The sequence below is a fragment of the Sturnira hondurensis genome, unplaced genomic scaffold, assembly GCF_014824575.4.
Source record: "Sturnira hondurensis isolate 20B ecotype Veracruz unplaced genomic scaffold, ASM1482457v3 Scaffold0010128, whole genome shotgun sequence".
Lineage (NCBI taxonomy): Eukaryota > Metazoa > Chordata > Mammalia > Chiroptera > Phyllostomidae > Sturnira > Sturnira hondurensis.
In genome coordinates, this window is record NW_028082759.1 from 32,032,096 (window position 1) to 32,059,323 (window position 27,228).

General features: G+C 39.1%; 1 protein-coding gene across 2 annotated transcripts in view; it reads right to left on the reverse strand.

Annotated features, from left to right (window-relative positions):
• The window catches only part of CYP7B1 (cytochrome P450 family 7 subfamily B member 1), a 182,982-nt gene that overhangs the window by 17,915 nt on the left and 137,839 nt on the right, over positions 1-27,228 (reverse strand). For both annotated transcript variants that reach the window (XM_037058632.1, XM_037058631.1), the window contains exons 2-4: positions 12,840-12,976; positions 4,525-5,112; positions 3,859-4,065 (exon numbers count right to left, since the gene is read on the reverse strand). In XM_037058632.1, the coding sequence (XP_036914527.1) occupies positions 3,859-4,065; positions 4,525-5,112; positions 12,840-12,927 (883 nt within the window). In that variant the 5' untranslated portion in view covers positions 12,928-12,976. The remainder of the gene's footprint in view (positions 1-3,858; positions 4,066-4,524; positions 5,113-12,839; positions 12,977-27,228) is intronic.

Below are 27,228 nucleotides of genomic sequence, written 5' to 3' on the forward strand. Positions count from 1 at the left end.
AATTAATCTTTTTTTCCAACTAATCATCCCTTTCTTTCCTCTTCCACTTAAAAAAGGGGGGGATTTAGAAGTCTCATAGAATTTTCTTGAAGAATCACAGCAAAGGTCATAATTCGAGAGGTACTGTAATATTTGATCTCTTCACAAAACAATTACAAGTATTACAAATGTTGCCAAACCCTAGTTTTGCAGTCCCTTCCTTTTTTCTAATATTCCCGACTTGAACCGCGTTTGCAACTTTTTTCATTTGCAGGATATGTAATTGCTGGGAATTCACCTGGGCAATTTAAGAGTTATAATCCACTTTGCCTTATGTTCTTACTTGGAGCACAGTTGCTCTTTTCGCGGATGCTACGCAGAAAGTGCCTTCCTGCAGCGTGAAGTAGACTTGACTACCATACCAGCTTGGTTCACAAATACTTGAAAATAAAGAAAATAGAAACATCGTAGGGATGACATTGAAGTTTAATATCCTTTTGCTGATAAAATAGATAATATTTATTGAACCCATACTTTTCGTTGTCATTTACATACATTATTTCAATAAACCTTGAAGTAAGAAGTACAAATTAATTTCGAGAGCTTCTGCTCCTTGCATTATCTCTTACTTGTCTCTTAGAGTTTTTCAAATTTCCATTTTCTCAGCACATCATGTTATTGAGATTTAGGCCCCAAGTAACTGTTATCTGAACCTCACTGTATTTACTAACTTATTTTAAATTTAAACTTAAATTTAATGGTAGAGACTTTTACTCAGTTAATATAACATTTTAGTGAGGTCATGATAAGCCAAATTTTTATCAGTTACATAAATATATATAAATATAAGGTTGCATTCTTCTTTTTTTTCTTAAGATCTTATTCATTTATTTTTAGAGAGATGGGAAGGGAGGGAGAGAAACCTTGATGTGTGAGCAATGCATTGACTGGTTGTCTCTCACACACTCACAACCAGGGACCCGGCCCACAACCCAGGCACATGCCCTGGCTGGAAACTGAACCAGTGACCTCCTCATTCCTCAGGCCTCAGCACTCAATCCATTGAGCCACACGAACCAGGGCTAAAGTTATGTTTTTCTTTAAGTGAAAGGCAGAATGGTTTTAAAGAAAGATTTTCAAGAGCATTGGATAAAAGCGTAAATCCATTACAACCTATTAAAACAGATTATTGCTTTGAGCTCGGTATTTAAAAGCCAAACCTATGTTACACATTTTAACTTTTGCTGACATTAGGTGCATATTGACCTCGGAGGAAATTTGATACATTCGAGGCCCACACAGCTGAGCTGGGAGTGTCAGTAAGACTCGCACAAAGGTTTGCATCACCTGTGCCCTGCTGGGCTCTGTCTTCTGGGCCGCTCTAGAGAAATCATTTTTGTTCAGGAGTAAGACACCATTTTCTATGACATTCTAGCTTTCCTTTTCAACCTCACTGTATAATAAACGTGTGTGACATGCAATATCTCTATAAGAAATGATCTCTCATCCCTCTGCTATTCTAACAACAAAATTCTCTCTCCTGGTTTTTTAAAAAATGCAGTATTCATTCAATCCTTACGATCTTTTTTTATAATAATAAAAATTCAAGATATCATTTTAAAGAGAAATTATACTTAGAATACATAGAACGCTTTCCTTAAGGAGATGAGAACAGGAAGTACATACGCTCCTACCATACAGTGCACTGTGCAAATATTTAATTCTGAAAATCTTGCCTTTTGTACATACAGTTCAAACTCCTTTGACATACAAATACAGTTGAGCCATGACTAGATGCAGAGGTTCTCGGTTGTTACTGAGTCATGTAAAAACTTGCTTCCCTCTGCATAAAACTGTCTATCTCATGAAAGAAAAAATGCACAGCATTTTCTAGAAGATTAAGTCCTCGTAATGAGTGTTACCTGGCTTCTGCTTGTAACCGAAGTTGTGACAAACAGAGGTCTACTTTCCAGGTGACAGAAGACATTGCCTGTATCCAGGAAGATCTACACTCAGGCGGCGTTGTGGTCATTCACTCCTTGACAGTCAATGAGCTGTGAATTTACGAGCACTCCAAGGATGAAAATCTCTACCTCTAGCTGTGGACTTGAATGGACCCTTTTCTTTTGATCAAATACATTTAAACTTTCCTCTTTTAATACCACAACTTAAAAATGACCTTCTGTTTCAATAATGAGAAACTGGGTAAAAAGAGAGTTCATGAACTTCAACTGAAAAAGGGGGGAACCTGGTGGAAGGGGGTGGCGGGGGGAAATTGAAACAGCTGTAACAGCATAATCACTAAAATATCCTCTAAAAAGAGTAATAATTGTCTATGAAATATAAACATGTATTTTTTGAAGCTTATTTGCTCTATTTCTCAGTATCTGTCATCTGATTCATAAAATGCAATTGAACACATGGGAAATGCAAACTTGATCTTTACACAACCATCTACCGTCCTACTCAGGAAATACCGTGTATCCATGTAAAGGCAACTATCCAGAACTTCAGGCAAATTTTGTGCATTTGCCCTTCAATAATTCTCAAAAGAAAGTAAAATAATATGTGTATTTTACTAACGTGTGATTATTTTCTTTCACCAAGTAAATATAAAATTACTTTGATAATGTATGCTAAAACCAGCAAACCCCAAGGTGACACCTTTTTCCTAATGGACTGCACAAGCTAGCCAACAGTCAGCACGAGGCCGGATTCCAGCTACCGCTTCTGATGGGTTTCACCCTCAACAGGGAGAACAATCTCCTGGACCATTCTTCTTAAGGCCAACAGGTGGACAAGACCTGTAGGACATCTGTGTATAGAGAAGTTCCTACCCCCCCAAACTGGAACATATCTAAAAGATAAAAAATTAAAACCAACATGGGCTAAAATGCTTTCCTACATTGTCAAAGGTGTGGGGAAACAGAGACATATACAGACTTACTCTTGTATTTGCCTAATGAGACTTGGACTGTCATATAGGAGAGGATACCACAGGATGAAATGTCAACACAGAAGGGATAGACGATAAGTCAGTGATATGGAATGTGACTTTCGGAATTGAAGCTTCTCACAGAGTCGTAGGCAGTGCACATCAAAACCAGAAGAGAAGGCAACCACTGTCATCAAAAGCAGATGCCCCTGGTACACAGGTGTACACAGAAACAGAAAAACAACCCAGTCCCTCCTGACTGAAAATGTATTTAACATAGTGACCACGCCTATCTGACGAGTCAGCGGATATTTTATAAAATATTGCCATTTCACATGCAGTAATTTATAGTGACTGCTTTTTCTTTTCCCTCCCTCTCTCCCTTCCTTTTTCTTCCTCCCCACCCAAACCAAAATGTGCTTAAATCATACATTACCAATGGAAATCACTTGTACTACATTTTTCAGAATCATACACTCCAGGCTGTATAAAACATCCTAGCACTGCATGAAAATATAGACACCATTTTAGGGTAGAATAAATACATTTTGCACATAAGTTGCTTTTCTGAAATACTTTCTTTTTCAAGCCCCAAATACCTTTCTTGTGGAGACAGAACAGCAGTGTTTGGAAAGCATTAGCATGCCAACAGATGCTCAGAATCAAATGACTTAATAGGCAGAAACTTTTTTTTCAAATAATTGCAAAGCTTTGGTCTAGCCCCTTTGCATACCTTGCATAGTTAATTACCTAGGCCTTAGTGTTTACATGCAAGGAAGAGTATCTACAGCTATAAACTACATAATTTATAATTGATGTAAATGGGTGTTATTATGTCAATTAGGCAGCTGTGTCCTCCACCTCTTGGTAAATAGCTCTGAGTGATAAACTGAGTTTGCCGAGAAGTAACCTTCTTTTCTTCATAACAGATAAAAATAAATTACCTAGGTAGACCAGGCTGTTCAATTGTTCTCTGGTGATGTGGTTGGAAAATCCAGACCCTCGCTTTTGACCTGTTGACTCCTGCAAATGGTCAATTTCGTCACGCAGCACTGCCATAGCTTCTGGGTGCCGTAGAATGTAATAGATTGTCCAGGCAAAGCTTGGAATAGTGTTTGCCACAGAGGCCCAGAGAAAGCCTAAATGATGTGCTGGGAGAAAATAAGTGAAAAGGAAGATTAATAGCGTTTATTACACTGATTAGATTTGCAGTGTGCTAATTAAAAGATGTTAGGACACAGACCCAGCCAAGGATCAGTGCATGCTAATGAGGACCAATAGGCTTCTGAAGTCTAATTTTCTGCTTAATGAGAATAGTTTAAAATGTAATGTGTGTGGTGGGGGGGTACATGGGGGATGAGATAAGAGGAGTAAACGCAGCTTAGTTATACTCTTTCTCATTATCACCATTAAGTATCTTGTTTTACCACCTCAGCCAAAGAAAAAAAAAATCAATTATCACAGAAGGTTGTTTCAGAGTAAAACATTTTATCATTAGCCAATTAGAAAGAGCATAAAAATGTTCAAGGTCGCGATTTTGTCTTTTTATTTTGAAGGTCTTATTGTAAATTATTCTCTTTTAGATAAGTAATCATTCAGAAATTTCTTACCTCCTATTTCTGTGTCCGTGACAGTATAGTGTTTCTCCAGGATATCTTGTCTCAGTTGAACAACTTCTGACCACCCTTGCATCTTAGCCAAGTTTTCTGACGTCAAACGTTTTATAAGTTTCTTTTGAATAGACTTGGCATTTCCTAGAAGGTCAATGGGTATATCTGATAATAAATGTACTAATTTGGCATCAAATTTAAAAAAATCATCTCTAAGTTCAGTAATAAATTTTGTCCTATCACCAGCAACGAATTTTCCAAAGATGGTGGTGAATGTCGTCTCGAATATTACTGAGCTGCAGAATGTCAACAGGTGCGTCGTGGTCCAGTTTGTGCTTTTAAATATCTGGGCTTCAAAAACTTGTTGCAGGTTCTGCATCAGGTTTTCCAAGAGCACATCCAAGGATTTCCCTTGCAGATACTGATAGCAGTCGTGCAGTTCATTGCTCAGGTCATCATTGGTCATAAACTTCTGGATGGAAAATGCTTTCTTTAATATGTCCTTAGAAAACTGTTGGAAGCTTAATTTGTGATTTTTCATCACTAACGGGTACTGGGAAGGGTCCAGAATAAATGTTATGTACTTTCCTGAAAGAAATGAAAATATGAGCTCATTTGGTAGTGAAATAAACAGCACCCTCCCCCAGTAATTTGAAAATATTTTAATGAAAATTAGGTCTTAATAACGAACATCTAGAAAGGTGCAGTTTAATAAAATCCATTTCATTAAAAGGTCCACTACAGGTTTCTTTTTAAAATGAAAAACAGTGGGGAAAACTCTAGAAGCTTGAAGTTAAAGATTCTGAAATTTTTAATGAATTAAAAGAAGGTAGTGTACTCTTTAAATTTTTAACTAAGTACTTACATATTTAAATTATCCTTTAAATACTCTCAGAATCCCTTGATTTAAACACTTCTCATATTTTTGCTCCAATAACACAAAATCAAATCAAACTGGTGAGATGCCATTACATTACTGATTATTTATACTTTATAAATAGCTCTTTCATACTTGGTATCATCTTAGCTTTGGCTACACACAATAATTTTAACTCAAATAAATAAAGATGTGGTATGAAGCAGATACTTACAAATGAATGGCTAATTCAACACTAAAAATAAATCACAAAAGGTCAGAATTTTCATTCTTGTAGATGAGAAAATAGTGGTTCAGGAAGGTTTAGTAACATGTTTGAGGTCACCTACAGAAACAGGATCCCAAACTAGAATTCACTCACTCATTCATTCATTCATTCATTCATTCTTATATTCACTCATATTGAAATCCAGACACTTGTTTGGATCTCTTTCCCCTTGAGCTATAAAGATATAAAGAAAACATTGTATTAGATGGATATTTGTACTATATAGCAGAGTTGTGAGGCAGAGAGTAGAACCTACTTCAGGCTGCTTTCAAGACTTATCAAAGTATTCTTTAAGGTGGTTGCATTTGGCCTTTTAAATCATCAGTGTTGTCCAACCTTACCCACATAGAAGATTTAAGGTGTTGGGCCCTGACTGGTGTAGCTCAGTGGATTGAGCACAGGCCTGTGAACCAGATGATCGTGGTTCGATTCCCAGTCGGGCACATGCCTGGGTTGCAGGCCAGTTCCCATCGGGGGACACACGAGAGGCAACCATACATTGATATTTCTCTCCCTCTCTCCTTCCCTTCCCCTCTAGAGATAAATAAATTAAAATTTAAAAAAAGAAGATTTAAGGTGTTGGTTAAAAAATAGAAATTTCTTCTTGATTCTGATTCATAAGGCTTGGAGTACTTTAGTACTGTTTTAAGACTCCTTCTAGTTATATGAAATATGTGGATAGTATTCAGTAACAACATTTAATAAGTATTTCCTTCCCAAGAACACACATGAAGTTTAGATGCTCCTATACATTGTAATGCCTATTTATTGACTCCTAGAGAAAAAAAATAATTAGACCTTGAAGTGCGTCAAATCATCTACACTTTCTCCTTAACTTTATCATTCTGTGGTGTGTGTACATGTATGTTTGTGTAGCTTTCTGAGATGAACAACTTCTCACTTGTTTCTGGTTACTTTGACAGCATCATACAACTTTAATTAGGTACAAGATTAGGGATAAAGTTTTGAATAACTTTCAACCCTAGAAACAAGATAAATGCTTTTCTGTTGTTGCTTTACAATTGAAAACATAATCTAAGTTTTTACTGTACATAGGGATACTTGTGCTATGATTTTTTTTCTAAAAGTAAATCATCTGACTTCAATTTTATTCACTCTATTTCCTCTTGATTGACTTAATAAGGTGGGCCAATCTAGAAATGACAGGAAAGCGAGAAGTGACTACTCAGTCTGGTCCGATCCAAAAGCTGCATCGACAAAATAAATGCAATCTTTTTCCCCCCTGGGGAGCGGAGGAAGGCCTCAATAGGACTTGGGCATATTTTCTGACACCTGCTTTACCATAGCAGCTTAATTCAATAAAATTGCCATCATCTGCCTGACAGATAATTGAAAAAAGAATCAATTCTTTTATTTTGCAAAAGGCAGCATTTTAGGCAAAGCTGTGTGTTTTCACAGGTGGCAACTCATACTTTTCTCCTTCCACTAAATGAAAGGCTTTTACTAAATGTCTTTAGTGTTATTTTGAATTTGTCATTGAAGTTCAGAGAGTATATAAAAGGTCCAGCTTGTAAAACACACACTTTTTACAGTGTATTTTGAAATTTTTCCTATCAGTTTTCTAAAATCATCAGAATCAGAGTGGAAAGACAAAAAAAGCGATCCAGCCAGAGCAGCAGGGGCCGGCCTCCCGCAGGGTGGACTGTGCTGGGTGAAAGCTCCCGTCGGTAATTCATCACACACACATCTTTAGTCCCTTTTCCTCTCTCTCTCTTTGGGGGTGAGGGTGTGGGAAAACTGATAAGGTTAATTTCAAATAAAAGGAATAAGATGTGGAAAAGCACCCTGGTTAGCAACCGATTATTAGTATTAAAAAAAACAAGCAGTTGTTGCACACAGGCTTTTGGGTATAAAAATCATTACTGATCAGTTTAAAGCAATTTGTTTATAGACAAAATTCTCTCTGTGTTCCATGCTTTTTACATTCCAGGATCTGTATTTCCTCTTTTTTATTTTTATTTTAATTTTCTTCCACATCAAGGCATTGTGGTTTTATTTATCTTTCTGAGTTAAGATGTGGATTTCTTTAAAAGTGGACGTTTGATTTCTGGATTTTGCTTTTCAAGTGGGTTTGGAAGTACTAATAACCCTGGAGATGTTAGCTGGCTTTCCAACTTTTAATCTTCAGTATAAACAATTTAAGCTAAGTTTTCCAAAATTAATATTAATTTAAACCATCTGTCCACCATCTGCTAATGTGAGATGCAAAACCAGAGTTTCTTTGTAATCTTTAATCAGACAGTTAGGAAAACACATATACATTCATAAAATGAATTTAAATTTCCTAACAAAGGAAATCTGAGAAGTTATTTGGAAGGCCATGGATTCTTGGAGCAAAATGAACTTTTCCTCTAGTGTAATTTTATGTAAATGAACAAGTGTCAACAGGCAAGTTGCCTAGTTCACAAAGATCACAAGGTGGAAACAATGGCCTTTGCCACGTTTTTCAAAAAAGAAAAGAACAGTGTCAGCACTTGACATGGAATAATTGATTTAAAGAATTTCAGAGTTTCCATATGTCTAAAATATAAATGTCAAAATGAGGCTTACGTTTGCTATATATATATTCCTTATGAGCAGTACATTTGAATTTGAAGTAGGCTCAAAATTTTTAATGTTTTCTTTGTCAATAATTTTATTCTGTTCCCTTTTTCGGGGCTTTCTGGGCCCTTAGATATTAACTCTAGCATTGCTATCCAACCTATGCATGAGCCTTCAGTGACTCAACAGCCTTCTCACTTCTTTTGCAATTACTTCCTTCAGGAAGGTGATGCAAAGTATGTCAGTAAACATCAAAAAACAAGTTAGATAATGTCTTATCTACACAAGAAGTTGGAGATCTGGATCATCATAAACGGAGCTTCGATGTTTTCATTTCAGATATTTGGTGCTTCACAGAAACACAGCCATGAGAATTCAGAATCATCATTTGACTATAAGGAATAGAAATGCCTAGTCAACAAAATATTAAATAAAATAGAATTTTAAAGAAGTTTTCCAGAATTATAAGTTTTTCATGTCCATGTTTAGTTGGTTCTTCTATAGATTTTTTAAACTCTCAAGTTGAAAATATTAGCTGGAGGAGAGGAATGGAAAGCACCTTTTCATCTGACGAGGCTGACCACATCACACACTCCCCCTTATTAGGGGGATTTCGCCAGCTGCTGACAGCGATGTGCAGTGCTGCTTCCCCAGCCTGACACCGAGGGGAAGTGACTTGGCCACACCGCCACCCAAAACCAATTAGAGAACTATTTTCTGCAACAGCTCACGAATTTACGTGGTTTCTCGTGAAAAGATGTACCTTTTTATTTCTTTATTAAGATGACATTGGTGTCCCTTGAGACTTTTGGGGATGACAATCATTTGCTCATCGTACAAGAACATTACTCACTAAAATCATGTGTTGGGACACAGGTGAAAANGACCACATCACACACTCCCCCTTATTAGGGGGATTTCGCCAGCTGCTGACAGTGATGTGCAGTGCTGCTTCCCCAGCCTGACACCGAGGGGAAGTGACTCGGCCACACCGCCACCCAAAACCAATTAGAGAACTATTTTCTGCGACAGCTCACGAATTTACGTGGTTTCTCGTGAAAAGATGTACCTTTTTATTTCTTTATTAAGATGACATTGGTGTCCCTTGAGACTTTTGGGGATGACAATCATTTGCTCATCGTACAAGAACATTACTCACTAAAATCATGTGTTGGGACACAGGTGAAAAACTGTTCCTCATGTCATATCTTCCACCATGAGGCATTTTGCAAACTGATCATTAGAGCCATATATGTTAATAAGATATCTTGACAGGAATTTATTCAAACTCCAGTAAGAAGTCAAAGAGAAGTAGTAGTACGTATTCAACTGTGGTTGTCTACTGTTGAGCTCAAAAACGTAATCATGGTCAAATTATTGAGACATAAGAAATTCAGCAAGCTTCTCAGTATCTAAAACTAAGATATCGAGTGTCAAAAAAATGTGTGTGTGTTTTTGTTTGAAAAGTGAATACAATGATTCAAATCTGCCACAAGTTTCTGCTTAGTCATCTTAGGTTATTTCTGTGTAATGCATTTAAAAAGGAAAACTAAAATTTCAATAATGTGTTGTATCTACTCACTAGAACATAAGGCTGAAATTTTTAAAGCGACTCTTTAAAAAAAGTGAAGAATACAGTTTTGTATTATGAAGCCAAAGCTCATTTAGAATAGAACCAGCTATGGCCTTTATTTGTATTCTAGTAAGTATTTCATCAGCTCTAAGGTATTGAGAAATTCCTCATCAGTTTTTTATTGTGCATCAATCAGAGCTGAGCTCTGGACTAAATGTTGGTAATAGAGGAGCTACAAAAGAATGGAAGGAAATTGACAAGTGAATTGGCAATACATTCAGAACTTCTTAAACACTGTGACAGGAGAGCTGTTGGGTGCAACTGGGCCTGGAGAAGAAGCATCAGCATAACATGGAAAGGGTGACAGTCAGTGAGGCTCTGGGGAGGAAGTGATATGTGGACTGTGGCCTCCAGGTATGAGTCCAGGTCAGCCACCTTTTGAGGACAACTGAAAGAGAAGGACAGCATTCTGGCAGAATAAACAACAACAAGAGAAAACACAAAGGCACAAAAGGGCCTGGTGTGTAGAGAGGAAATTTCAAACTATTTTGTGCATTAATGGTGCATTAAGCTCAAGGCAAGCAGTAGCACGAGATGAGGCTGCGGAGGTAGGTAGAGCCCAGACTCTGGGAACCCTTATGAAGATTATGCTCATATATTATAATTTCTCTTTCTAAGATGCATGATTTTTTTCCATTTTAATTTTTCTGAAATCAGAGTGCACACAATTACCTTTGAAAGAGACTTGCCAACTTTCAGGTAAGGGAAGAAGTTGTGGTGAATTAAATATTGTCTGCTCAGGTGAGAACTCAGTCACGCTTACAATTTCATCCAATTGTATCATTTTTTCCTCCCAATTACATTAAAATGGTAGCAATGAAATAAAGTCACTCTATGTACAAAAAGCAGCTTCTGATATTCAGCAAAGTAATTACAGTAAGAAGAAATCACCCAAATTCTTTAGGAATAGAACATAAAATTCTAAGGCTGGTAAGATGAAAATAAAAGGGGTTGAGCAAAGAAAACAGGTATGCCTAAAGATGGCCTAGATGAGAAATACTCTGATTTGGAGAAAGAACCAGAAAGTGCAGTGTCATGAGAGTGAAGGAATAGAGAGTTTCAGGAAGGAATGAGGAATCAGTACTGTCAAACCAAGTAGAGAGGTCTAGGCAGGGGAGGGCCCATGGCTGAGCTCAGCAAGGCAGAAGGCTCATTATGGTTAGGAAGTTTCTAGGAGATAAGCAAGTTGAAATAGCAAATACCGATAACTCTTGAAAAATCTGCATGCCAAAGGGGAAAAAAAGAAGTGGAAAGTAACTAGATGAAGAATATAGGAGAATGTTAAGCATGGTTATAAGTGAAGGGTAAAGACTCAAGAGAGAAAAAAAGTGAAGATATGTGTATGAGAGAAATGCACAATAAAATGCCAGCCCAGAGAAAGCTGGAAGGATCACGGAAAAAGGTACCCAGGTTGCCCTGAACAGTCATTGAAATTGGAGAATAAATGTTAAAAACAGTTGTGAGACCTGGTACATTTGGTAGATATTTGGGGATCTGAGTGAGGTCATACCCGATATGTCTGCAATTTCCTTACGAAAGAGAGTGAACTGTGCCACCAGAGCCCGGTGAGGGGTGGGGAGCTGGAACACACCTGCCTCTCTCACCAGCACACCCAACCAGAAGTCAGGGCCAAGGAGAGTAGAAAATCTAAACTGTAGAGATCAGCCTTCTGGAGCATAGACAGGACAGGCAAAAACCAAGAAAGGGAATAGCTAGCCCAGGTGAAAAGCTGATGTGGAAGACTCTGTGCAAGGTTGGCCTCCATAAATTCCCACTCTCTTTCTACATTGCTCCTTGGCAATGTGGCTGCCACTCAGCCAGGAAGAGGTGGAGTCTAATTCCCTACCTCTGACTCTGCTGGCCTGCAACTTGATCTGACTGATGGGATGTGCGGAAGTGAGGTTTTGTAACATCAGGAGGCCTTGCAACTTTTCCTCGTATGCAGCTGAAACACCAGCTGACATAGTAAGAATGTTGTTTTTGAGGATGAAACAGCATGTGGACGAGGAGGTCTTGCCAGCACATAAATAAGGCCAGCATGGACCCTCTATCGCCAATCAACAGGCCAGAGGACTCAAGCCTCACAAGTGACTCTGGCAAGACCAATTGTTGTTTTAAGGCATTGAATCTGTGGGAGGTTTGTTATGAAGCAATAGATAGGGATGCATCTGGACAGCAAAAGCCTTAAAGCAGGATGAATTAAGAACAGTGTAGGTTCTCTTCTTAGTCCTTTGAGATTGGGCTACAGAGTAAACTTGCTGGGTTTCTTTTATCTAACTTTGTAAACCTTTTATTATAGTAGAAAGATAATGAACATTTTCAGATTAAAAATAGGTTCCAGATCTGTGCTTGCTAGGGGCTCCAGAAGAGGAAGAGGAATGAATATGTGGAATACAAGGGATTTTGAAGGCAGTGAAAACTATTCTGTGTAACTGCTGTAATGGTGGATACATGACATCATGCATTTGTCAAAATTCAAAGAACCACACACCACAAAGAGTAGACCCTAATGTGAACCACAGAGTTTTACTAACATCAACAGTGGCTCATCAGTTGTAAGAAGTATTAGTATAAGATGTTAATAACAGGGCAAAATATGATGGGGAGGGAGGGGCATATGGGAACTCTCTCTAATACCTGATCAGTTTATAGTTTTCTATAAACCTAAAACTTCTTTATAAAATAAAGGCCATTAATACAGAACAACTTTTTAAAAACCATTCTTAAAACCAAACCAAACCAAACTGTAATGACAGTTGATGGCCAGAGAGTCAGGTTACCTAGTTACCCTCAAGAGTGTTTTATAATTTTTTTTTGTTTAATGTGAGCATTACTATGCTCAAGAACATAGTTTCCTTTTGTATTAGCTCTACAAATAACACAACACTGTACAAATATTCCATATGTTGCCCAGAGAAAGAGAGAATGCCATTAAAGAACAAGTGAGATGTTATGATATATGAAGTGCTGTTTACCTCCAACGAGAAGTGTGAAAGTGTCACCGTGTTGCTTCTGAAGAGTTTTCATGACACGTATGGGATCTTTTCCTACTTTCAGGGCCATTCCAAAATAAGGAAGCCAGCCTTGTATCAGCGGGGGCTCTCCAGGTCTCCTGTAAGAAACAAGAAAAGAACTTAAATAAATTAAACCATTCTTATTTAATATATGTGTGTTAGTAATCTAGTCTCTAAGGGGAGTAGATGAATTGCACAGCTTTTTTCAATTCTTTTATTCAATGATTCCTATGTAATCATAGTAATATACTTAATGAGTCTCTAACAGGGGTGTCCAATCTTTCGGTGTCTCTGGGCCACACTGGGAGAGTAAGAGTTGTCTTGGGCCACACATTAAATACACTGTGACACATAATCACACACACACAAATCTAATAACATGTTAAGTAAATTCACGATTTTGTGTTGGACTGAATTCATAGCCGTCCTGGGCCGTGTGCAGCCTGCAGGCCACAGGTTGGACCCCCCTGCTGGGTGTGGCTCTGGGGCACACAGTTCAATTCGGAGCATTTGGTGAGCGACACTCTAAAGAAATTATGTGTTGCCAGGCCCAAGTGACTGGCTGAAATGGCAGATCCATTTAGGCAACACTTGGTGTCTGGGAGCTCCTGCTGCATTCCGGGTGTTTGTTACCCATCAGGTATTTTAGTGGTCGAAGTAAAGCTCCATTATCAGAACTCAGTTAGAGTGGAATCAGGCCATTAGAAAAGGGGCAATTAATAATCTTGACAAAATGTCTTATGCTGTGAAGAACAATAAAAACCTCAACATCATTCCCAAGAGGTATATTTCATTATATCCTTTTATGAATATTTTTATTCAACCTACGATGAATAGAAATATTTGTTAAATTTTACAATGTCTTAAAACATATGAAGCATGTTCAAGGAAACGTTGAAATACTATGAATTAAAAAATAAATTTCTCTTCTTTTTGACCTGTAATCCTACCAAAACTGGAATTCAACATTTCTTCCTAGTCATTTATTTGGGGAACTCAACCTGATTTACAGTAAAAAAAAAAAGAAAAAAACCCATCAAAGCCATTTTATCTTAGGAGGATTAAAAATATTCAAGAGAACTCTGATAATTCTCTCTCCCATCGGTGAAGATGACACACTACCAGCAGTGAAACCCATTCTGATTAATCACAAGATATTACTAGCTCGGATCTAATCAAAGATCAAGATTATGATCTTGATTATATGCCCTGTGGACTTTTAAGTAGCTAGATAAACTTTATCAGAAGCTTTTATCTTCCCACAATCCAACAGGGTGGAATTAAACTTGAAAAACAAACATAAGGTCTTTTGGGGGGGGGGGAATAAGCCAAAACAAACAAACAAAAATCTAGGGTATGACAGAAATAAAGGAACTCAGTTATCAGAACTTTGCTTTCTGTTTTTAGAAGACAATTTATCTTTTTTTAAATCCTCACCTGAAGATATGTTTATTGATTTTAGAGCCAGAGGAAGGGAGAGGGACAGAGAGAGAAATATTGGTACAAGAGAAACACGGATCACACGTCTTTCGTACGTGCCCTGACCTGGGATCAAACATGAAACCTAGCTATGTGCACTGACTGGGAATGGAACCCCTAACCTTTTGGTGTGCCAGAAGGCACTCCAGCCAACTGAGCAACCTAGCTAGGGTGAAAACAATTTATCTTTATTAAAATTTACAAAATGTATGCTGCTGTTTAAATAAATATACTTAGAAATTGGAAGACAAGAAACATTGCATAGCAATGTATCATTTGTCATCCCTTTCCCCATTCTTTTCTTGAATGCAACCTTTAGCAACAGAGACTTGCTTTTTTTTTCAGAAATATAAAAGTGTACCAAGAAAATATTGTAACAGTGACTTTTATATCCAAAGATTAAACAGGAAGAGCTTGCACATATGATTGTACAGCCGAGCCCCCAAGTCAGCAACTGCCATTTTGTGCAGGCTGTCACTAAGGACTCTTTCAAGATTTGCAGGTGACCTAGTTCACAAAATTTCCTCTCAGTTTAACTTCTCCTTGGTTTACATTTATTGTTTCAACGGTGTATGGCTGTTGCATTGTGACAAAGATTTTCAAAGGCCTTTTTTCATATTGTAATTTAATGTCACTAATTTCATCGCCCTGACTGGTATGGCTCAGTTGGGCGTTGTCCCTCAAAGGAATTGTCACAGGTTCAATACCCGGTCAGGGCACATGCTTGGGTTGTGGGTATGGTCCCAGTCAGGGCACAAAAGCAACCTATTGATGTTTCTCTCTCACATCGATGTTTCTCTCCCTTTCTTTCTCCCTCCCTTTCTCTAAAAATAAATAAAATCATTAAAAAAAATCTGTACTCTTCACTGGGGGAAAGGAGGGAGCTCAGAAATCCAGGGGACTAGTAACAACACCCAGAGTTAGGAATACTTATTAGGAGGCCATTTTATTGTTACAAAGAGGAGAGGGTCATCATTTCATACAGCTGTGTTTATTTTGACAGCAATAGCTTAAAACGATTAAACACCATGTCACAACTGTACATATTTTCAGGAAAAAAATACAGTGCTCGTTCAACTTACGACCCACTGAAGGCAGATAACAGAATCTGTCTTCATTTGTTTATTTGTGAAATATTATCTAGGAAGAAAGGATACCACCATAATGATCCTGGAAGTGACTCTTGCCTCTGGCACACTTCAAATACGGCTGTTTGTCTCCCTCATGCTCTGTGACTTTGAAAATAAAATGCCACCGGCCACTGCAGAGTGAGGGAATGTTCATTGGGAATGATCAAATTCCACACCTTGAAAGGGAGAGGTCCTGACAATGGTGGGTAACAAAACCAAAAACAAACAGAAAACTGAAAAAAAAAAAAGGTCCATACCCCACTCAAACAATATGCANATACCACCATAATGATCCTGGAAGTGACTCTTGCCTCTGGCACACTTCAAATACGGCTGTTTGTCTCCCTCATGCTCTGTGACTTTGAAAATAAAATGCCACTGGCCACTGCAGAGTGAGGGAATGTTCATTGGGAATGATCAAATTCCACACCTTGAAAGGGAGAGGTCCTGAAGCAATGGTGGGTAACCAAAACCAAAAACAAAACAAACAGAAAACTGAAAAAAAAAAAAGGTCCATACCCCACTCAAACAATATGCACTTTCTCAAATACCCTCTTCACTGTTTAAGAGACTACAAGTGCACATCTCACAGATTATACAAATGAGAGCTTACAAAGTTTCTCAATGGTTAAACCAAGTTCTATGCATAAACCATTGAATCGCTGCTCACGATTTCTTCCACACAGGTTGCGGGACATACCTTGAAGTTTAAAGTTTCAGGTATGGTTCAAATTTATATAGAAGCAAGTAGCGGAGAACAATCTAAGTACATAAAATGCATATATAAAATAGAAAAGACACTTAGGAGATGTTTTCTTTGGTTAAGAGGAAGCAACTAAAGTAGAAAAGAGCGAATCAACACAAAATCCTTGTTTTCAAATAATATTTCAAGTTCATCTTCATGCTACAGCTTTCGTTAAATAAATATGTAGCAGATTTGGGCAGTGACTTATCACACACTGTTCCCACAGACATTTAAAGCTCAGCACTCTCCACAGCATTCTAGGGAAGTCACATCTGCTTCTCCACTTTTTCTGTGATCATTCTTGTCTAGGAGTCCAGGGTATTGTAACAACCTCCCAGGTGAGTGGTGAGCAGCCTTTATACATGCATATCAATTTAGAAAAAGAGTAATAAATGTGTGTGTTGACTGATAGTTTTTTAAATAGATTTTTATCAGGTCACCTAATATTTGTGATAGTACATTAATAATTTAAATTTTTCCCTTTTTTCAATTTTTTTCTGATGAGTGAAGATTTTCTTTGTGTGTGTGGTTAAATTTTCAGAAAGCACATAACTGATGTGCATTACAATATTTCATTATAATGCTGACCTTTTGAGTAAACTGTTGTTGAGCAAGGGACTTTTGAAGATGCTCTGCTCATCTTTTCCTTGACTTTCTTTGGAAGTCACGTAATCAGAAAATGGAATTTGCCTTACAGTGCTTCTTAGAACTATATTGTTGAAATCCTCTCTACTTCTCCTCTCTTCCTGGGCTCCAGTGGAGGCATGAGGATACCTAAAGAGTTCCAGCAACTCTGATAACTGAGAATCCACATGCTCTTCAGGATTTTGGGAAGAAGGGACATCTTTGCAAGGCTATGGGTGAAAGATCCCAAAAGAGCAGGAGCGAGTGGAGGGCCTGGTTGACTCGTGGCTGCCCGCATCTTCGGTGAAATCCCAGTTGGGGCAAAGGAAGTGTGGAACCACATGCATTACTTTGCTGGGAAACCAGGTGGGGGTGACAGCCCACTGTGGGCACCTCAGTAATGGATGCAAAGGTGGAGGACCATGTGGGGAGGCCTAGCCAGGAGGCACTGCAGGACAACAAAGACAACTAATGTGAACATCCACACAATGAGACTCACCAGAGAGGAATGGGAAGAGAGAACCCTAAATCTTATTTAATATTCATACAAAAGAGACTAAGTGACTGAGCTACTGTTCACTGGAAATATTTAGTGTTTACCGCCATCAGCAGATAAAGTGGCTCATGAGAAATTTGAATTTAGTCATAAAGTTGCATTTCTGTACATCTGACTCACACTGGGAAATTTTAAATTCAGTACACTAGCTGAGAGGATGCTCAATTTCATCTGAAAATGATCATCATAATATATACCTGAGAGGTTTACTGTTCAGGTTAGATTATTTGAAAGTAGCTGGTACACGGGACAGGATTAGTTTTCCCTGTTATTCATATACAGTAAACAGTTGCATGGAAGTGGTTTTGCTCACTCATTCCCTGCCTGAATAGTTTCATTCGTCAGCCCTCCCTGCGCACCTTTACCTCTGATGGAGTTAGAGGGAGGAACCTCTCCATCCTTTGAATTACTGGCTACGTGAAGGTAAGTGTGAAGTTATTACACATGGATGTGAGCAGGCAAAATGACACTGCAAACAGCTCACCTTCTCAGGAACAGAACTATATTTAGAAGAAGGCTTTCACTGGGTGTGTTTGGCTGTGATAAGGTTCTCTAGGCATGACCTGGTCTAAAAGACAATAAAATGTCTCAGCACAAAATGCCAACAGAAATACGGAGGGTTGGAATTAAGAAGCAAGAGAAATGAAGAGAAGCATGGAAGCACAGGGGACAAAGTGAGGCCACACCCTGGAAAGCTGGGACTCCGTGAGAAGGACAATGAGGAGACTAAATGAATGGGAGGGAGCTTATAGCAACAGAAATGGCCCATTTTCAACCAGAAGTTGTTTGCTGGCCTGGGGGCCACGTGACCTTTTTTCAAATCTGAAAATACTCACTAAAATCTGTTGCACACACCACATACGCTTAGGGCGAAGGCAGGTAACAAAGGAGAGAATGTAGGGCAGTGTCCCGCTGAGGGACTCTATGGGGTGGAAGAAAAGGGTCAAGGGCTGTACCTGCAAGAGACAAAACTTAGGGGGAGACTGGGAGACAGAGAACACTAGCTTCTCATGCTGCCTCAGGAGGAATCCTGGGGGCACTGAAAGGGGACTTGGACTCCCCACCCCATGCAGGATAGAAACCTCAGACGTTTACTTAAAATATTTGTATAAACAGAAGTACCTAGATATCAAAGGTTATAGTGACCTCAGCAATCGGAGAAGTTGGGTCAGTGGAAGAGCAGCTATCTGAGACAGGTGACAGAGGGAAAGGGGCTCCAGTCAAGGTCTGTTTCTTCACGACACTTTGAGGTTGGGGAAGAGGTGGCCGGGGAGCTCACTGTAAGAGTCAGCAGATCTCCAGGCTTCAGCAACTCCCCTATGAAGTCAAAACAACAAAGGCCTAGGATCACTCCGACATCATGAAATTATTTGAAATGCTGAAGACTGAGGAAACACCCTGCCTGGTTATGGAGTGTGCTAGTGAAGGGGCTGTTTCCTGACGCAGCAGACCACCCCAGCAGACCACCGCAGCATGAAAGACAAAGAGGCGCCCGGCAGATTCTACCAGGTAGTGTCTGCTGCACAGTGTGGCAGCCAGAAGGGTATTGTCCACCTAAAGGCAAAAACCCTGCTCTCAGATGCTGACCTGAACGTCAAGGTTGCAGACTTAGGTTCGCCTTTGGCAATAGCTGGGTACCTGTGTGGGAGCCCCTCATAGTGGCCCGAACTCTTTCCAGGGCCCAAAGTAAGACGTGCCTGAGATGGATGAGTGGAGCCTGAGAGTCATGTACACTGATCAGAGGATTCTCACCTTTTGATGGACAGAACTTTACAGAGCAGGGGGAGCGGGTTGAGCGGAATATACTATATTCCCTTCTCCGTGTCCACAGAATGCAAAAGCCTCCTTAAGAAATTTGTCACCTTCAGTAACAAGAGAGGCTCTGTAGAGCTCATTGTGAAGTTCATGAGGTGACTGCAGCTCATGAGGATGAAGATAAAGGCTTATACAAAGCCACTTGGACTATGAGGACTGCAGTGGACCAAGCTGATGGTTTCCCAGGGCTCCAGAGGGAGAAGGGCGGGGGGCAGGAACTGTGTGATGTGACGATTTTCTGCCCTGAGTCCTCATCCACAGACACCCAAGGTGCTGTATGACACAGAGTCCATCCAGTCCATCCATAAGTTATCTTCTAGTCTGCGTGACACAATCATACTGCTTTTGAAGAGTACTTGCCATTTATTTGGTACAATGGCCTTCAGTTTGGGCTGTTTGATGGTTTATCATAATTCGATTGAGGTTGTAACATTTTTGGAAAGAGTCCAAAATGATGTGCCCTTCTCAGTACACTGTTGTTTTTGAAATTTAAAAAAATGCTATTAAAGTGTTAAAATGAAAGCCATGGACTGTCTTCTAAAAAGTAGATGATGGCAAAAAATACACTGTATGGATGAATCAAAGGCTGGTTCTAAAAATGAGCACAAACGCCCGAGATTTACCATAAGGACAAGCAGAACCCACCCTGCCCACACTTGGAAAAGGAAGAGCAGACATGAGGTCTGACTGTGTAAGTGCACAAGTATGCACACACGGTGGCCCCAAAGACACCCCCCTACTTCCATCAGGGTCTAGGGGACATGCCACTGGGGCAGGCAGGGGTAGTTTCTGTGAGAGTCATGGGAAGGAGGGGTGCTCTTGGCAACAGGAGGTGCAGCTGCTAGACTATGACACTAAGGTCCCCAGTCGCCTCTCAAGGCTCCACTGGGAGGAAGGAGGCTTGCAGCACAGGGCACGATGCGTCCGCTCCTTCATAAACCCACAGGGCATCTCTTGTATACAGTCAGGGGACAGGTTATGTTTCCCCCCTTGTATATGATAAATCACACATTCATTAGGACTCTCGAGTCATGTGTTGAACATAAATGATCTGCTTAATGTTTGTTCACTGCAAGAGTCAGACTTACTGTAATCTCTTTTCAGGATGAACGTTAATCCAACTCTGTCTAGAAAAATGACAGAATTCATTACCATAAGTAATCTCTGCTGTACCCTGCACTTAACCTTCATTTTTTCTCCCATCCTGTAACCTTGCAAACCCACTGGTGCTATGTGATTGGCATCTGGTGTTCACAGCCCCTGCCTTACAAAGAATATACCAAAAAAAGATCTTTATAAAAATGCCACTTTTCAGTCTCTCAGCGATTTAACTCTGCTCTTCGGCAACTTTTGTACCACTGTGGAAAGGCCTGCTGACTTTGAGGGTCAGGAATAAGGCCTTTACTCTTGAAATGTTTTGGTTTGACCAGGATGGCAACCAGCTTAAAAACTTGATTCAATTTCCCATTAGCCAATATACGCACTGTTCAGGCCCTTTTGATCAAAGCATTAAATGGAATGGCAAAGTAAAAGCAAGCAATGCTGCATGGTCACAGATTGTGCATCATGGGTTTGGAATTAGAGCAAAACCAGTATGAAGATGACTAAACACATCCTCACACCCTAAAGCCCAACTCTGCAAGCCACACCGCAGTTCAGGCCTTCACCATCCGTTCGTCTCCGCAATTGTCTGATCGAGCAAAGCTTTGCCTGTAGAATGTGCCTTTTAAACGCAATGCCATTATCAGATTTAGACTAATGCCTTGATCAAGTGAGTGATTTGTAAATGCTTCTGTGGATAAGAAGCCAAGACACATCCATGTAAGATTTCAGTTACAGAAGTCTATGAATGAGCCTTTTTAAAAAGACAAAGAAAATATTTGCAATTTATATATCTGATAAGGGTGTAGTATCCAGAATACAGAAGGAACATTCACTCAACAACAGAAGGGTAAATAACCCAATTTAAAAGTGGGCAAATAATATGAGCAAACATTTCACCAGAGAGGATATACAAACGGCTAATAAACATACGGAAAGATGTTCAACTTCAGTGGCTATAAGGAAACAGACAAAAAATCACAAGTGTTGACATGAATGTGGAAGAACTGGAACCCTTATACATGGTTGGTGAAATCTAAAACGGTACAATTATTTTGCAAAATATTTCAGCAGTTCCTTAAAATGTTCAACAGAGAGCTACCATATAACCCAGTAATTCTTCTCCTAGGTATATACCTGAGAGAAATAAAAGCTGTGTCTACATTTAAAAAAAAAGACACACACACACACACAACTGAGATACATTGGCACTATGGAAATGGTGTCAAGGCATATTTTTAAAAAGCTGTCACTTAACATTTAATTGAGCCTCAAGCAGGCCTCACAACCAGAGACCACACCACTGGAGTACATTTCTTTATGCACTTGACCCTGGTTGGGAGGGCACGGTTCAGGCCTTCATCCATTCTCGCCAGCTTTGCTGCAACCACCTCCTGATTAGTCTTGCCATATGGCGTGACTCAAATTCCAGGCTCTACCGGCTCTCACCAGCTTGGTGACTTTGGCCAGTTTATTTAACCTTTCTGCGCCTCAGGTTCCTCCCCTGTAAAATAAATATTCTATTCCACTTTCCTCATGTGACAAACAAGTTGATGCCTGCAAATAACTAAAGGTAATGACTTGCACACAGTAAGCACTGAAAATGTTAGCTGCTATTCTTCTTATTACTATTGTAATCTCCATATTGCTACATGGGGTCACCTAGAATACACATCCAGTAATGGTTCTCTTCTCCTCTCCATTTCCTAAAAGTTTTCTATAAAGCACCATTTTTTCAGAGATGTGTTTTCATTTGATTTCATACTTCCTTTATTCGCCTAACATAGATTTTAGTTTAGGGCTGCTATATGTGATTTGCTGGTCAGGAAATGAAGCGCCAGAATCACCTTTCTACTTTGAAAGAAACTACAACTTTTCAGGCTTTGTGTTCTCTGAGAGGACACATTACAAGGAACAAAACTGGCTCCCAAGAGCACCGGACCGCAGGAGAAAACCAGTCAAGAATGTCTAAACGGCCCAGACAATCTGAAACAGGGAAATCGATTTGTAATTGAAAGTTATTTCAACTCCTTAATTAAAATAGAAAACCATGCAACTGAATTTATGATTTCTGAGATGATCAGTCGCTAATTTATTTTACCAACAGGATTTGCTTGTACTCCATGGAAGAGATATCAATTCCATTAACTTGTCATTTCTTACACTGGACTAAATCATTTGATTTTGAATGTTTAATCAAAGATCAGAACCCACACTTTTGTGCAAACTAAATTATAAGAAAGAACTAGGCCAGAAAGCCTTGGAAATGACAATATAGAGATCAGTGCCAACAATTTGTAAATGCAAAGTCGACTTATCAAATGACATTTCATCAAACCGGGCCAATAAAGAAACAGTTCCAAACTTTAAAAGACAGCACTGAAATAAGCAAACACAGCTTATCAGAACCATAGGGAGAAAATTAAACGGTCCTGGGTTTGCCGAGGTGGGGAGCTAAGAAGCCTGAGGACCATATGCTACATCTGCTTCACAATGCAATAATTCATAACCATATTTTAAGTTGGATAAACTATTAGCATAGGATACATAACAGTATCTCTACATTTGTAACACAGCACATGGCACTGAGAAAGGCAATGTTTTGATCTTGTTCCAAGTTAGAGGGCTGAAAGGGAAATACCATTATTTTTCAAAGATTGGTTTCTAACTTTAGCTGGTGATTTTAAGGCACTGCATAAAAGGAGCGACTTTAGAAAATCTATCACCACTAATATTAGAACATGGAGCAAAGAAGAAAGAGCACCAGGTGTAGATACAGAAATCACTAAGGTTTGCAAATCTTTCTTTTTCTTTTTCTTTTTCTTTTTTACTTTCTTTTTTTTATTTAATTATTTTTCAAGTACAGTTTTCTGCTATTACTCCCATCCCATCCCACCCTCCCGTGCTCCCCCTCCCTCCCATTTCCACCCTTCTTAGTTGTTGTCCATGTATCCTTTATATTTGTTCCTCTAAATCCCCCCCTACTTCCCCTGAAATCCCCTTCCCTCTCCCCTCTGGTAATACCATATGATCTCACCTTTAACAGGAAGTTAAACAACAAAACAAACAAGCAAGCAAAATACAACCAAAGACAATGAAGTAGAGAACAGGGGGACAGCAAATCTTAAAATTCTATTAAAGATACCCTTTTACATATTTTAAACATAATTCTTATAGTATGTTTTGCTTCAGCTACTCCCTCATGCATGCATCTTCTCACTTGATTTGTGAAATCAGTTTTCAGTGTTTACACCATAATCATTATTTAGGTAGTGTTCAATGGCTTTGTTTTTGTGTATAAGTTGTTTTCTATGTATCCATCACTAAATCAAGCTCGTGTAGTACTAAAATCTCTCTCGATACAGTCAGACATATGGTCCTGTAATGTTCATATAGTTTCTCTCCAATTTCCCTCATTTTCTCTTTTGCTCCATTCAGTGAGATGCTTCCTTGATTTTATCCCTGTCCTCCCTGGCCCAACCCCATTTCTTTGTTATGGTCCCTCCCTTTCATAACGGAGGCGCTCTTTCCCCAGTGTCTCATGATCCTTAGCTTCCTTTCATATTTGGAAATAAGACTGCCTATGTCAGTGGGGCTGGTGGCCTTCACCATATTGTGATCGGAAAGGACCTAGTCATTTTCAAAGATTTAACAGAACTTAAGCATTAGGTTGAAACTTAGATGTTATTGGCAATTTCTATATATGATAGAATAAATTTTTATTTTCATATTTTCTAAACAAGAATCTCTTTTTTTAATGATTTTCTGGAACAATGTATATGACTTCTGCAGAATTCCATAGGAGAACAGAGCCCTGAAACCAAGAGTTTTGGGAGACTCACCCACGTGTTCTGCAAATAGGAAAAGAGAAGCAGAGAAGTAAAATAACTTGCCCAAAGTCACATGGCCACAATGCAACAGAAGTCATCAGAGACTAGGTCTCCTGACTGACAAGCCAGTGACTTGATCTTTCTGCACCACGGTATCCAAGGGAAGTCAAGTACATTTCGGGGTTAAGGGAGTCCTGACTTCCTGAAATCAAATTGTTCTCTTTCCTGATATGTTTTGCACTTGCAATGAGCCCAGAGGTGATAATCCTATAAAGTAAATAAACATAAGATGTTATCTCCCATTGGGCAACTTCTGTTTGTGGCTGAATGAGCCAAGATGAAGAAACACTTCAAATAAAAGACTCAGCTGGAATAACATAGCAAAGAGGCTGCTTAGCTTGAAAGGGAGTTTGGCACATAGCCACTGTGATTCATAAGCTATAATGTAATAAACTTGTATGAACAAAAATCTAATTTCCATATTCAACCCTGGTTACCTGAACGAGCCATATGAGGGCTAATTTTTGGAAACAACATTAATTCTCCGGAAACAAAATGAGCCACTCGATACCAGCCAGAGTGTGGTGGCTGACGGGTTTCAAATTCTACAATCCATGGATACCTTTCACCATCTCCATATTCGAAGAGGTATCTCTAGAAACTTCTGATATGAATCTTAGTCCAGTGTAGTGTTTGTGTTTTTTTTTTAAATAACTCTGGTTGATGATAGTATACTACAGGGCCCAAAGTTTGGCATCTGAAGCAAAAGATGAAGACGTCTGGGTCTCAGGAGGTTTTAAAGTCTTCAGTACCACCAACTCAGACAGATGCGTTATTTGTTGCAAAGTGACAATAAAGTGTAAAAAATCTGTGGCACCAAAGTTCTTAGAGGCTAGAACCAGAAGTATTTACCCACAAAAGCTCAGATAAATTAATCTTGTCAAAATCTCAGTGAAGCCTTGAAAACAAAGAATATGAGGACAAATTTTTAAGGGAATAGCTTAAAAGCTGTGGTAAATTGTGGCAATGCTGAAAAATTCTGCCATTCCTCTCTATAGGATCATTATTCAGAGCGCCAAGCTGAACCCTGTGACCTCTCCTTAGCCAATGAACTGTGAGCAGTGGTACACGCCACTTCCTAGCAGTAGCTTTATAAGCCATCACAGGGCTCCACTGTTCTCTTCCTATTTCTACACATCAAAAAATATCCCACATTGAGCCCCTGGCTGGCGTACCTCAGTGGATTGAGTGTGGGCCTGCGAACCAGACAATTGCGATTCGATTCCCAGTCAGCGCACATGCCTGGGTTGCAGGCCAGTTCCTGGCAGGGGCCAGTTCCCAGCAGGGGATGCATGAGAAGCAACCATACATTGATGTTTCTCTTCCTCTCTTTCCCTTCCCCTCTAAAGACAAATAAAAAAAATATTTTTTAAAATATCCCACATTGAAAATTCTCTGTAAATCTGGAAACTAATGAAGACACTGACTCGTGGAGAATATATAGATTTAACAAGAAATAAATCAGTTCTAAGGCACTGAGTTATTTGTTACTGCAGTGTGAACTAGCCAAAGATGACTAATATGAGTTCAACAAAGAGATCTGCCTTAATTAATAAATTGTGTGGTGCTCTACAGACCTCATCCTGATTAAAGAATAAGTGTTGATACACACTCCCATCGTTTAGACCGATATTTTGAGAATGCTTTTGATCCACTGCATGCATTATGATACACTGCACACATATGCAGACCTATGGACATACAGATATGACCAAAACTTGTGAAGCAATGCTTACTATGAGTGATGCACTTTAATAATTGTTCTTCTATTTTATTTTTTTAAATGTTTTTTTGAACCCACTAAATTCCACAATGGGTCATAGCCCATTGTCGTACTTTCTACCCAGTGCCCACCTTGTTGAATGATCCCTAAATGTGTCTTTTTCTTATTTTTTCCCCAAATTTTAATCCAATAGTACTTGACCCTGGATTCACCATAAAAACATTAGAAAAACTTTTTGAATAAACCTCCCCCAGTCTCAGAGATAATGGTTTATTTAATGTGGGCTAGAAATCATTGTTTTAACATTTGAAAATTTTTCAGTTCCTTCCTCAGTGAAGGCAAGAGAAAGAGCCACAGTTTGCACGGTGTGGCTAAGCCTGGCGATGGCGTATGTGAAGTGACCCTTCCCGGGGAGAATCAGAAAGATTTTAACCTTTTGCTTTATATCCAAATTATTGCTAACAATAGAACATTTAAAAACGAATTGTTGTGACATACATTTGATTGTCAACTTTCACATAAATCATTTGGACATATCTTTGTTTTATACTAATAGACATACTTTCCTTCCTGAAAAGCTGCCATATTAATTTGGCCTCCTAGGCACTGAACATCCTGAAATTGTCTCTTATCTGATCATACAGTTCCTTTGAAATGCCCATGATTTCAAATACACTTTGGCTACTTGCAGCAATCCTAGTTAGCTGGGTCACCCATGAATCAGTGGATCAGTCAATGTATTAATTCAAACAATTACCCTGGACTCAGTTTGTGTCAGGCACTGCTCTAAGTGACAAGGACACAAGATCTTCCTCATGGAAGCTCAGTGTTGGGCTGAGCGGTAGGTGTTGGGTTTGCACAAAACATAACTAAGATACACTGTCATGAATGTAATGGTAGGAGTTATTAAGCGTTACGTGCTCTATCTCGGAACTCGTCAGTTTGATTCATGTCACAAGATTATGTGAAAGGTAGTTTAGTGAGGGGTGTTGGAGCACCTTTCCTACGTTTGATCTGGAAGATACTATACACCTTTTCTTAAAATTTAAGTCTCCAAGATGCATACTGCAATTTCTGCTGAGGAGATACAGGACAGTCAAGTAATTAGTAGATTCCACACTCTAAAACCATCAGCTGTCAAGGCTCCAGAATGATCTGTGGTTTAAAAATACAATATGAATGATACCTTAATGCCAATAATCATTAGCATCAGTCTTCCATGCACACATGCTCTAGAATCTGTTCGTATGTTTAAAATAACAATACCATTTACTTCATTTCAAAATA